Raw genomic sequence first — 13,780 nt, forward strand, 5'->3', positions numbered from 1 at the left:
CTGCTCCAGTGAACAAAAAAGAAATACGCATATTAATCCAGACAAAGTAGATTTGGTTGCATTTTCTCATGTGTCACTCCAGCTCTGGAGCCAGGCAAAACTCATAAAGTACTCAGGATTTTCTGAGAGCAGGATTTAAGGGAATGCGTGTTTCAGGGTGTAATGCCTATTAATCAGGGGCCCTGGTGTGTACATCCACAGCATACAAATTCACTGGGGTTCTGCAGTGTGCCCATCTCTTTCTACAGAGGAAGCAGGCTCCAGTCTCTAGCATAGCCACTTAGTCACAAGCCCAAGGGATCCTCGAAACATAAAGAGTATGTTGCCTATATTAAGAATTTGGAGGTATTAAATGTGTCTCTAAAATAAAAAAAAATCTAACTTAGCTGGCTTCTGATGGCTCATGCCTGTAATCTAAGCTATTTAGGAGGCTAGGCTGTTCAAAGCCATCCTGGGCAGGAAAGTCCATGAGACTCAGGTCTCCAAATAATCACAAAAAAGTTGGAAGTGGTGCTGTGGCTCAAGTGGTACTGCACTAACATTGAGCAAAAGGAGTTCAGGGACAGCACCCAGACCTAGAGTTCAAGCCTCAGAACTGGCAAAAAAAAAAAAAAAATCTAATCTATGAAACAGATGACCAAACAGCAACTGAGAAAAACTTCCAGATATTTTAGTAGAACGTGGGCCATTTGTTAAAGTCTGGAAAACTGGATTTTAGAGCCCATTTTAGGGTTGATTCTGGGCAAGGGAAATCTACTGAAGGCCATCCCAATCCTATCTAGTATATACCATCCAAAGTTTTTCTTGAAGAATCTGCTGAACAACTTTCCATCTCACTAAGGCAGAAAGAAACCCATCTATACAACAGAAAACTGAGATTTCAATAGCTGACAAGGTGCTTCTTGCAGTAGGACTTAGCCTCTACATCAGTCCAGTGATCCTATAGAGAAGCTCTCCATGTGTATTTGAAAGTAAAGCCTTTCAAGCTCCAGGGCTGTGTTTACACATCAGGGTGGAGATGATGAGTACCGGCTCTAGAATGGGCTCAGACAGCTGCTCACCTCATAGTGTAGCCGCCGGACTTTGCTCATGGCTGGCAGGCTGGACTGCTTCCCACTGATGTTCCGAAACACCTGAAATACCATGAAGCACAGAAACAAAAAGTAGAGGCAGAGGCAGATCCCTGCCACAATGATGAAGGCCATCTGAGCATCCAGTAAAGGAAATGGTGGATTCACCAAGGACATAGATGAGTGGGTGGCAGGTGCGACACTTTTTGGTCCCCCACGTATTTAGGAAAAACTTGGAGGCAAATACCAAGACCTAGCATTCTAAGGGCAGTGATCAGAGATGGGGGAGTTCTGATCCAACAGTCCCATGAGAAAAACTGAACTCTGCTTATTAGAAATGCACAGGCCACTGGCGGGGGGGGGGGGGGCGGTGAGGGAGGAGGTAACAAGTTGGATAAGAAATGTACTCACTGCCTTATGTATGAAACTGTAACCCCTCTGTACATCATGTTGACAATAAAGAAATGGAAAAAAAAATGCACAGGCCGGGTCTACCTGAGACCTAATGGGTCAGACTCACCTTTCAACTAGGTGACTCAGGGAGATTCAAATGCAGTATAAGTTTGAAAGGCACTAATATAGTGGGTAATTGTTGCTATACACTGATGAGGGGAAGGAAAAGCTGCTGTCAAGTCATTGGAAGAGCTCAAATAAAGATGTCCAATTCCCATATTACACAGATGGAATCAGAGCTCCAAGGGCCAGAAAACAGTGCGTAAATCTGTTTGGAAACCACTGGCCTGTCCCTGGGCTTTTCTAAGAGTAAGACTGGGATGTCCTGGAATGATGGAGAGGGGATGGATGGAGGGTAGGTCAGCAGCAGCTGCCAGGGGCGCTGGTGGGGAGCAGAAAGGTACAGGTGAATGGTGGGGCACAGGATGTGGCCATATACTTTGAGACCCACATTTACAGCCCAACCTAAGCGTGAGTGTGAGCAGGTGAGGAAGGTGGGTGACAATCTCAAGCTCCTTGCTGCTGGAGCAGCTTCATCCCAAATTGCCTATTTTAACCACTTAAGGAATGTGAACTTGGTAGGGATATTTGTATAAGCAGTATATTTAATGCAATTTCTCCTCCATGCCTATTGATAGTGCCCTGGAATGGAGGGAATGTGGTTTCTTGCTGCAGGGCTTGAAAAAACTTTTTTTTTTTTTTTTTCCGCCTAGACCTCTATCCTATTGGTGAAAGGACAGAGTGGAATGAGACATGACACTGCAACTGTGCCCCTTGTGCAACTGATATTTGGGAATGGGAGGGTAGAGTTCTGCTCTCATCTTTATGGCACTAAAAAACAGATATCAATGTCAGGGCTGAACATGAAAAGATAGTAGCCATCAAGAAAGAGCACAACCCCAGCTTTCCTCCCCATGCTAGAGGAAAGGGTTTTTCCTCTCAGAGCACTAAACATATTAGTCTGGAAATGCTAAAATATTTAAATCCAGCATCCTTAAAGGGATAAGCTAAGACTGTCACTTCTGCTTTTTGCAGATGACACGGACATAGTTCATGTGACCAACCAGAAGCTTCAGCACTTCTGTGGAACTAATTACCTTAGCTTTATCTCCACTCAGTCTTAGAAATGAAGTCTCACACAGGCATCTTCAGAAACTGGCTTTCCCATAGGGACCCACAGACGAGCCCCTACCCCACCAGCCTGAGGGAAAAGATTGTCACACTCCAGTCTGCAGTAAACAGTGTGAATAGATCATTTAGACAGGCAGTGGGTTAAGACCAGCAATTCTGAGTCCTCTGCCTTAGAGACAGCCTTTAACATCCTTCTTTGACCTCCTATTACCAGGGCTTGAAAGAAAGAGGTAATTCTTCTCATTATTTGCCTTAATTGCGCTTTTATCTTTGGTAGGAAGATCAAAGCTCTGGCTGAGCACACATGGAGAATATCATCTCAGCGTTGGAAATGACCATGGAGAGAAGGCAGCTTTGAGAAGAACTAAAACCCTGCACCCACCAAAGAAGGATACAGCCAGCTCTGTTCCAACATCTGTAGTCCAGATACTATAGAAGGGGTTTGTGAGTTGTACTCCTCTATGAAAACAAAAAAGAAAAAAGCGTGAGATGGAAAGACAGGACACAAATACAACAAAGGCAAAGAATAGGACACAACTTATTGTTGCAGCTGGAGGGGGTGGGGTCTGTATTTAGAGAAAGCCTTCCAAAGAAAAGAAGTTGGTAGAATATCATCAGCCCAAGTGCTCTCTAACTTTAAAAGGCTCAATCTGTGACCTAACCTCCATCTTTAGCTGTCAACGTGAGCATGTCCGTTGACTTCATCCCTGAAAGCTCCAATCACTATTTTCCTTCCCCAAACTCTTCCCAAATCATAGAAGAGTAGACAGGGCAATGTACATTTCAGCTCTGAGTCCCACAGGCATCTGCTCACCTCTCACACATGTCAAATATGAAGAGGCAGAAAGAGCCGATAGCAATTGGTCCGACTTGCTTCCAATACCCTGCAATGTGATTCCGCTCATGCTGATCCTGAGGAAAAGCAAATTGGAAAACGAGATAAAGCCAGGAGAAAAGCAAAGCGATTCTCTAGATAATCTAGTCATCTAGACAAGCACCTGTGGTGCATCAGCACTGAGAGCTACACTCCAGCACTAGAGAAGGAAAAGAAACCTGTGTCTCAGGCACTCAGTTCTACTGGGGATGCTGGCTCATGAACAGATGATCAATCACAAGGGCCATCCCTGGGGTCTTTGACAGAATAATGAAGAACAGGATACTGTGGGCTTCTGAGTCAGGCAGGTTGGGGGAGCCCTTGTGGTACACAAAATAAAGCTTAAGAATTAAATTGCTATGTGACTAAGAACCTGTGTTTGTAAAGGTGGCATGGTCCATACAGGAAAAAGACATTAAGGTATTTAATTATGTCCAGTGCAAGAGATCACTTCTAGGTAGAAAAATAGCCATATTTTTCTCCCAGTTGTCATTAAAGCCAAAAATTATTTCCCTTTTTCTTCCTTCCATCCTTCCTGTTTGTTTTGTTTTGTTTTAAATAGGGTTTCACTATGCAGCCCAGGCTGGCCTTAAACTGGGTTCTGCTTGAGCTACCTAGTACAGGGATGACCGGCATTTGCCTCCATGTCATGCATGGGTGATTCCTCTTGAAAGAAATGCAAATGCACTCACGGAAATAACATGGAAGAATGGGAGGAAGAAAGTGGGAAAGGCACAGGACTACCTGAGCCTAGTCTGGAATGTAAAACAGCCCATTCTACTGGGAACTCTATACATTCGCCTTGAGGATACCAGGTTCCAACTGGTATAGCTATATCTTAGCCCGTCTAAGGATGGTCCCCATTATTATTTTTACTCACAGTCCCTCGATCTATCTTGAAATAGAATTTGATATGTATATAAAGAGGTCAGTGTTCCAGGGTAAGGCGTCACTAGGTCATTTGGACAAACTGCCAGCTAGAAGGAGCCAGGCCCACATTCTCTGGTGGTGATCATGTTCCTAGAAATAGGACACACACAGCTGAAGCCAAAGGGTGAAGAATAACAATTATCATTAGAATTGTGTATGTAATCCAGGCACCAGTGTCTCATGACTGTAATCCCAGCTCCTGATGAGGCTGAGACCTGAGAATCATGGCTTGAAGCAGGCTGGACAGAAAAGTCCATGAGACTCTGATCTCCTATTAATCAAAGGAAAAGCTAGAAGTGGTGCTGTGGCTTATGGGATAGAGTGCTGGCCTGAGCAAAAGGAACCCAGACAATGCCCAGAGTTCAATGCCTAGAGTTCAAGTGCCAGGACCAGCAAAAAAGAATTGTGCATGTGTTGATTGTCTCCAAACCCACTCACATTATCTCATTTAATTTTTATAAAAATCCTATACTGAACTGGGTGCAGTGACTCATGCCTATCATCTCAGTCAGTTAGGAGGCATATACAAGAAGACCCACAAACAAGGCTAGCCTGGTCAAAAGTTAGGGAGATCTCTCAAAAACAAGCCAGGTGTGGTGGAATACATGTGCAATTTCAGTTATGTGGGAAGCATAATTAGGAAGATCACGGACTAAGGCCAGTACAGGGCAAAAGCTCAGGAACTTATATGAAAAATAAGTAACTTATCTGAAAAATAAGCTGAAGGCATGTCTCAAGTAGTGAAGTATTTAATAAGGATGAAATCTGGAGTTCCCAGGGCTTCACGTTTTATGAGGAACCCAACATTGTATCACTTGCTAGGTTCATCTAGCTAGTTACTAGATCTGTAAGCCCTAGTTTCTCCTGGCCTCAACCACAGCTGGCGGGGGTAGAGACAGGTGGGCTTGCCCACACAGAGCAGTCATGGAACAAATGTGTGTCATCTCCCCAGGGAGCCCTCACCATCATGTGCTCGCCACAGAAGATGATCCAGAAGGAGAGAAGCATTGCGTAGAAGATGCCCTGGCGAATGTCCCCGAACAACAGCATCCAGGTCCAGTCAAACCCAATGGAAAACCATTCCACTGGGATATTGATAAAGGTCATCGAGATCCCAAGGGCAAAGATGACTCTAAGATGGAAAGAGGCCAAGAAAGCCAAGGTGAGGCAGGGTTCCCAAAATCTGAAACACCTATGGAGGACTGAGAGCTACTTATTGAGACGAAGCCATTTCGTGGGGAGTTGCCACCTGAGGTGACACCATGACTGAAAGGAGGTGACATCAACTTTTCTAATGGAACCTAAGCCCCTGGAAGAGCCTTTGTGTTATTCTGATACCGACTCTAGTGATACCAAACTTTTATTGGCATCCTAGTCTCTTCAAGATTAATTAAAAATTCTCCTCGTGAGACATGGAAGTTTTTTTTTGTTTGTTTGTTTGTTTTAAATGACCTCAGCCCTCTAGTTCTCTGATCTCTACCATTTCAGCCTACTGTGTTTTGGCTACCTCCCCTCCTCCACCACTGGTTTCTTTTTTTGTTTAATTGTTGCTGGTTTTTTAATTTATTTTTTTTATTGTCAAAGTGAAGTACAGAGGGGGTTACAGTTTCATATGTAAGGCAGTAAATACATTTCTTATCCAACTTGTTACCTCTTCCTTCATTTTTCCCCAGCCTCCCCCTCTTTTCCCTCCCCCACTCCCCAGCATCCATGAGTTGTACAGATGTTTATACCAAATGGTTTTTATAAGTGTTGCTTTTGGAATGGTTTGTCTTTTTATCCTTTGTCTCTCAATTTTGGTATTCCCTTTCCCTTCCCTACTTCTAATGCATGTATATACAGTATCCAGGGTACTAAGATCAGATACTGTGATAGCAGGGGTAAAACCACAGGAAGGAAGTATGAAAGAAAAGAAAAAAGGAAAAAAAAAAAGGGTACTGTTTCACATGGCTTGTTGAAAATAATTACAACAATGATAGACCACTTGTTTCCATAATGTAGAGTTCATTTCACTTAACATCATCTTATGTGTTCATATGGGCATATCTATTGGGCTATTGTGATCTTCTGCTATGACTAACCTAAACATGTACTAATTATTCCTTATGAGGGAAACCACAGCGTCCATGTTTCTTTGGGTCTGGCTCACTTCGCTTAGTATGATTTTTTTCCATGTCCTTCCATTTTCTTATGAATGGGGCTATGTCATTCTTTCTGATAGAGGCATAGAATTCCATTGTGTATAATGGGCTAATGACCTAAAAAGAGACTTCTCCGAAGAGGAAATGGGAATGGCTGAGAGACAAATGAAGAAGTGTTCAACATCACTGGCCATAAAAGAAATGCAAATCAAAACAACACTGAGATTTCACCTCACCCCAGTAAGAGTGTCCATTATCAGGAAAACTAATAATAACAAATGCTGTAGGGGATGTGGCCAAAAGGGAACCCTACTACATTGTTGGTGGGAATGTAAACTTGTTCAACCACCCTGGAAAGTGATATGGAAGTTCCTCAGAAGGCTAAACATAGAGCTCCCCTACAACCCAGCAGCTCCAGTTTTTGGGCATCTACCCAAAAGATTACAAGCAAGACCACATTAAAGCCACCAGTACAACTATGTTCATCACAGCACAATTTGTCATTGCTAAAATATGGAACCAACCCAGATGCCCCTCAGTAGACAAGTAGATCGGGAAAATGTGGTACATATACACCACCAGTTTCTTAACCAGATAGGATTGAAAATATTTGTCCTCTCTTACCTCCTCGGAGTATCATTCACCTAATCATTAAAAATACTCATTATTACTAGGAATTATGAAAGCATGTTTGTTTCAATAATAAATGGTTCCAAACACTTTCATGACCCTAAAAGCTTTCAATTTGCTTTTCTGCTGTACAGACTATGAGCTACCCCTCTCTATTAAAATATCAATATTATGCCATTGAATTGTTCACACACCTTAGCACCCCACAAGATGCTTATGTTCATTTAGCTAAAATCACTTTTCAGACAGGATTAGATACTTAAATGAACAGGACTAGTTGTTTGTTTGTTTTTAACTCCTAAAGATGCATCTAGTGGGAGAGCCAAATAAGAGGAAGTGGAAACCCAGGAGGATAAGGAACATGAAAGACACACACAAAAAAATCACATATTCAAAATATTTAACCAAGAATAACTATGTGAACTTGGCTGCCCTTTATTTTGTTTTTACTTTAGCTAGTAATACTAAATTTAAAATATTCCTCTGATGCAGCGGCTTACAAATAAATGATGATGCAAAATGATAGTTAATACACTTTAGTATTTAAAAATACTTTAGTTAGCAGATGGGATTTTGTTGAATCTACACTTAGATTATTTGAGTTTAGAGTGCCTTATAGTTATCATATAGAAGTCAATTCTTCTTTGTTACACATGGAATTATAAAGTCACTTGGACTTAGACTACTTTGGTCTAGGCAGTACAAAGAGGTCTCGAGTAGAGGGGCATGCTACTTGTTTGCTGTCTCAGTCTAGGGCTGTAAATTTTCTTTTTGCATTAAACTTAGAAGCTATTATTTAAAACACTGTTGTCGAATCTGGACTTGGTTGACTTCCAACTTTTATACTAATTAAAGTCAGTTTACTTACACCGAAATGATTCATTGTTCAATTGAAATACTTGTTGTTGTTATTTCTTAATAAAGTACAAATGTCGTTTTGGAAAAGTTAATGAACTAAAAGAGAAACATATCTTCAGAGCATATTTTGGTCACAGACTCCATTTGGGGCTTTTCAAACTCCATTTTCTCCCATTTGTAGTGAGGAGAGGGAGTGGTAGGAGACTGTAATTTGAGAATTTGACTAAGATAAAACATTCAAATATTAAAGTAGTAAGCAAGCTCTGAAAAAGAAAAACCTTCTACTTTGTGCTCATGACCACTGAGCCTCCGAAATATTGATTAACCTCCTACATTCCAGTCTAGTCCAGATGTTGGGGATCTAGTAGTAAAAAATTAAGTAAAGATCCTGTTGCTTGCATTCAGGTAGGGATGAAGGATTGTAAAGAATGAGTAAATGGGGCTGGGAATATGGCCTAGTGGCAAGAGTGCTTGCCTCGTATACATGAGGCCCTGGGTTCAATTCCCCAGCACCACATATACAGAAAACGGCCAGAAGTGGCGCTATGGCTCAAGTGGTAGAGTGCTAGCCTTGAGCAAAAAGAAGCCAGGGACAGTGCTCAGGCCCTGAGTCCAAGCTCCAGGACTGGCCAAAAAAAAAAAAACAATGAGTAAATGAAAGAAAATAAAGCTAGTTCAGTTCAGAGAGTAGAAAGTGATGAAGGTTAGATTTCATACAAGGTAAGCAAGATCAAGCCTTTATGACAAGACACATCATAACAAGGCTTTAAGAAAATGAGGACTTCAGACACTAGGATAAGATGTATTGGTTCTTGTTGTAAAGAGGAACAGAAAAATGGTATGGTGCATTGGAAAAAAAAAATGAGAGGAGAGTTTTGTCTAACAATTAAGAGCTGGTAGGACAGGTTCATACATGAGTAGAAATATGCCAGCAGAAAGAAGTCACAATGAAAGAAAAAGATGTAACTGTAGAAGCTTCTTTGACAGGTGAAAAGGCTGGGTTCAGCTGGGGGCAGCATAGTTCATTCACAGAACAGAAAGAGGCACTGGATTCTAAATGTGGAATGAACAGCAAGACCGAAGTGTGAGAGAGGACAAACCTCTAGGATTTTCAGAATAATTTGGATGTGGAATCTGGATGGGAAAAAGGAGTCTAAGGTGACTCCTAGTGAAATCCATAGCCCAATATACACACTGGCTGCTTGAACCAAACTACAACAAGAACAGGCCTGAGTGGTATATCCTGGAAAGCCAGCATTTCTTGACTGCTCAGAAACAGCTCTTACTTTTCCAAAAGCACAGGGGGTCGGGACATCATGGTGATCCTCCTCCAGTACCACACCATGATGATGAAGATGCTGGGGGTGAGGAAGGTCTTCATGGCAAACCAAACTTTGGTGAAGCCTCCATTTTGGTGGATTCCCTAGAGAGAGACCAATCACAGTTTCAAAGGTAAATAGATCTTTGCATTATTATTAATATTATTGAACTATCAAATGCATTTTGGGGACAAAGGATTAGGAAACCTGTCTGTTGAACTTTCAAGATAAAAAAAAAGTGTTTTTATTCACAGAATGCACTGCCCTGACTCCTCTGCAAGAGTTGTCTTATAGAAATATACACTAAAATGCACAAATGTGGGTCCATTTTCTAGTCAGAGAATTATTAAGAATATGATCAAAAGCTTTTTCTATGGGTTTTGAAATAATGAAGATATTCCATGTATCTAGTAAGTGTGTGTGTATACACATATGAACATATATACACACACACATATATATACATGTACACATACATATACAGGAGGGGTTTGTGAATGTGTGTATGCCTGCTTGTGCATATATATTGACGCACCCTTTAAGGAAATGCAAGAAAACTTCAAGTGTTTCTTTTTGTAGATGGTAGGCTATTACAGACAATTCCTATGCTTTTCTGTGCCTTTACCTAGACTTTCTAATTTTCTATAGTAAATGTGTATTTCTTGTATGACTATTTTTAGATATTTTAAGATGTCCTCCTAACTCCATGTTCTACTTTTACCCCAGTTAAGCAAGTCAATTAGAAAGGACTTAAAACAACATTGTTCCTTTTAATATTTCTGCTTTGAAAAGTTTAATGTGGATTTTTTTTCACCTTTACCTTGGTGGTGTTTATTAAACAATCACAATCATATTATGATCATATTATCATTATAATGAACTTAAGATATGGGCATAGCCATGCGCTGGTGGCTCACACCTATAATCCTATCTACTCAGGAGGCTGAGCATTTTGGTTCAAAGCCAGCCTGGGCAGGAAAGTCTGTGAGACTCTTATCTCCAATTAACCACCAGAAAACCAGAAGTGGCACTGTGGCTCAAGTGGTAGAGTACTACCCTTGAGCTGAAGAGCTCAAAAGAGAGCTCACAGGCCCAGAGTTCAAACCCCATGACCAACCAAAAAAATAATAATAAAAAGATATGGGCACAATAATTGTGTGATTTTCCCTTTTAATAACCTCTCACACAAATGAATTCAGCTACCATGGGTGTGCTGTTATTCCTATTTCTCAGAGGAGACAACTGAGGTAGATGTAGCATATAGATGCTAAAGAGATGGAGTTCTTTTCCAATACACATGTCTAGGAAACAGTGTTTCAGAGCCTCCACCTAGTGGATATATTTCATTCACTTACCACCAACCGGATATCTTTTATCTCTCCGATCCCAACATTGATTTTCTTCTTCTCATTAACAGGCAGCCGGATGTTTAGAAGGTAATACTTATGAGCTACGGACCCAATTTCCATGAACGGAAGGACGTCACATTCATAGTAGCGGCCCTCATGCTCTGGGGTCTGGAAGAAAAGCAGAGGGCCTGTTCTGGTCATAACTTCCAAAAGCCTGCTTGAATTCTCTCACATCGGCCTCATATCACCAATGTTAAAAAGCTAATGTTTAAAGGTCCCCATTAGATTGGCAGGCCATTACAAGAATATTGGTTGCACAGTGTCCACTCAGCTACTTCACTGATATTTGAGGTAGAACTCTTGGGTTAGAAGCAGCAGTCAATTCTAACCCTGAACACCTTTCTCCACTCACTACAGCTCCACAGCAAGGGCTCTGGTCTACCAGGCTTCAGGGAGCTTTACACATACAGTGTCACTGGTGAATCCCAAGGCTCTGTGGGGCAGCCAATTTCTTTAATGTTCTGGAAGTTGCCCTTAATGAATGCCACTATACTGTTAGATATTGGGTAATTTTTCTTTTTAATTTTCTTTTCGTAGTCATGAGGTTTGAACTCAGGGGCTAGGTGCTATTCCCAAGCTCTTCTGCTCAAGGCTAACCCTTTGCCACTTTGAGCTACAGCTCCATTTCCTCCTCCTCCTCCTCCTCCTCCTCCTCCTCCTCCTCCTCCTCCTCCTCCTCCTCCTCCTCCTCCTCCTCCTCCTCCTCCTCTTCCCTCCCTCCCTCCCCCCTCCTCCTCCCTTCCCCTCTTCTTTGTCTGAGACTGGGACTGGAACTGGGTACCTTGATGCTTTTGTGCTCATTGGCTAATGCTCTACCAACCGAGCCATGTCTCCAACCCCATGGGTAATTATTTTCACGGTGAGGCACAAGAAGCTGAAAATATCATCTCTTTATTGATTAGACAGGAAAGGAAGCAACCCAAAGAGCCCCTGAGATATGGGAATGACAGAAAGGGAAGAAAGGTAATAATGAAATTAAGTGTACTACAGATGACTGCCAAACTTCCTAATAGCCCGAGAGATGAGGTGACAAAAAGGTACTAAAATGTTAATGAAAGTGGGCTAAACTGACCAATAACCAAGAGAGACTGCCCAGTGCATGATGTAGGTATTGAAGAACATGGGCATAACTTGCTGTGAAAACTGAATATGACTACCTTTCTAGACCTCTTGGCTATGTGTCTACTGAGGGCCTGAGTATGCATGAACTTAGCATAGGGAGGTCTGTCGTCAATGTTGGCTTTATATGCCAGCTGACATATTTGACTGACACAGCCAGACTGAGTGATAGCAGAAACCAAATGTGTTGTTCATAAATCTGAATTAATTCATAGAATCTTAATAATTCATCATAAATTTCAGAGCAAGAGGTCCAGTGGAGAAGTCAAAAGAACTATGAGAAGGAGGCTACAATTACCATGTGAAAGGCTTCTTTCTATGAGGATTACTTCCTGTATAGTCAGAGCTTGAAAGTGTAATCAAATGCCTTTGTGCAGCGACAGAAGCCATTCTTGGCTAGATGGAGGAAGAATAGGCAAACACCTGGCTTATGTGTTTCAGAATTCATTTTCCATTCCCTGTCCATGCAGACATCACTAATCAGTGATGATCATTTATCCTCTCAAATGTGAGGGCTCTTGCCAGATACTACTAGTTGACTAGTGTTGGCAGATGAGATTTAAAAACTAAAACTTCTGTGGAGAGAATTCTGTTCATGTCTGGTACAGATTGGTTGATTCTTCTTATACAGATGATTTCTTTTCTCCCACTCTTCTCCTTTCTCTCCTGTACTTACAAATCAGGGCTAGAATTAAGGTTCTATAGGAACTATGAAAAGATGTTAAAGGCTCAGATTCAGCTTAGATTAAAGTGATCTATTGGGGGCTGGGAATATGGCCTAGTGGCAAGAGTGCTTGCCTCATATACATGAGGCCCTGGGTTCGATTCCTCAGCACCACATATACAGAAAATGGCCAGAAGTGGCGCTGTGGCTCAAGTGGCAGAGTGCTAGCCTTGAGCAAAAAAGAAGCCAGGGACAGTGCTCAGGCCCTGAGTTCACGGCCTAGAAGTGGCCAAAAAAAAAAAAAAAAAAAAAAAAAAGTGATCTATTGGGCCTAATTAGCCTCTGTTGTAACACCAGGAAGACTTTTTCTTTTTTAAATGTATTTCCAGTCACGGTCTGATTTTTGCTTACAGAATCAAGAACCTGAAGGTAAAACAAAAGATATTTAGTCTGATGCCATTTGAAGTATATACTATCCAAGATGTCTAGTGCCGCAGAATGGGAACTTGAACCTAGCCTTCTAAGTCCAGCCACTTCACACTGATGTTTCTGGTTCTTCATGTGAAAAGAAGCAATGGCTGCCCCAGATGTGCCCCAAAGTAGGCAATGGCTGTCATGAAGACATGCTGAATGATAAACCATGAGAACCCCTTTCTTGTTCTATTTATTTCATTGGGGGGGCATCCCAGGTTACTTCCCCTCATTGGCCTTGCTTTCCTACAGGTAAAGCATGATGGTTAAATAAGATGATTTCTGGGGCTCACAGATTCTCCACTGTGGGTCTCTGGGTGTCTTACATTTCCTGGTTTCTATAGGGAACATTAACATCCAGGAGATAGATGTAGCTAAGGTTACTATTTAGAGAAACACACTGACTTCTATGACATTAAGCTGCCTGTATCAAGATAAAAGTCATTGCATCTTGTTTAAGGCTTTTCTTTCTGCACCAAAGTTCTGCCTCTGTCAATATTTAGGGCATTTAAGAAGAAAGAACTCCCCCCACCACTTCTCTCTCTTCTTCCTTCCCCCACCTCCTCAGTGCTCCCCTAGCTCTGGCACGAGACTGGCTAATTAGGACAAATTACAGCAGGTGGTAACTTGACTCCCCCCCATCCACCAGAGACTAAAAAGCTTTAAAGCAATTTCTCATTTAATCTTCAGACTCAAGACTAAATTTCACTG

At 41.7% G+C, this 13,780-nt stretch overlaps 1 protein-coding gene across 1 annotated transcript in view; it reads right to left on the reverse strand.

Annotated features, from left to right (window-relative positions):
• Wls (Wnt ligand secretion mediator) overlaps positions 1 to 13,780 on the reverse strand; it is a 103,255-nt gene that overhangs the window by 16,726 nt on the left and 72,749 nt on the right. The window contains exons 4-9 of the mRNA XM_048351557.1: positions 10,762 to 10,923; positions 9,374 to 9,510; positions 5,422 to 5,590; positions 3,469 to 3,566; positions 3,050 to 3,113; positions 1,062 to 1,205 (exon numbers count right to left, since the gene is read on the reverse strand). Coding sequence (XP_048207514.1) covers positions 1,062 to 1,205; positions 3,050 to 3,113; positions 3,469 to 3,566; positions 5,422 to 5,590; positions 9,374 to 9,510; positions 10,762 to 10,923 — 774 coding nt within the window. The remainder of the gene's footprint in view (positions 1 to 1,061; positions 1,206 to 3,049; positions 3,114 to 3,468; positions 3,567 to 5,421; positions 5,591 to 9,373; positions 9,511 to 10,761; positions 10,924 to 13,780) is intronic.

The sequence above is a fragment of the Perognathus longimembris genome, chromosome 7, assembly GCF_023159225.1.
Source record: "Perognathus longimembris pacificus isolate PPM17 chromosome 7, ASM2315922v1, whole genome shotgun sequence".
Taxonomy (NCBI): Eukaryota; Metazoa; Chordata; class Mammalia; order Rodentia; family Heteromyidae; genus Perognathus; species Perognathus longimembris.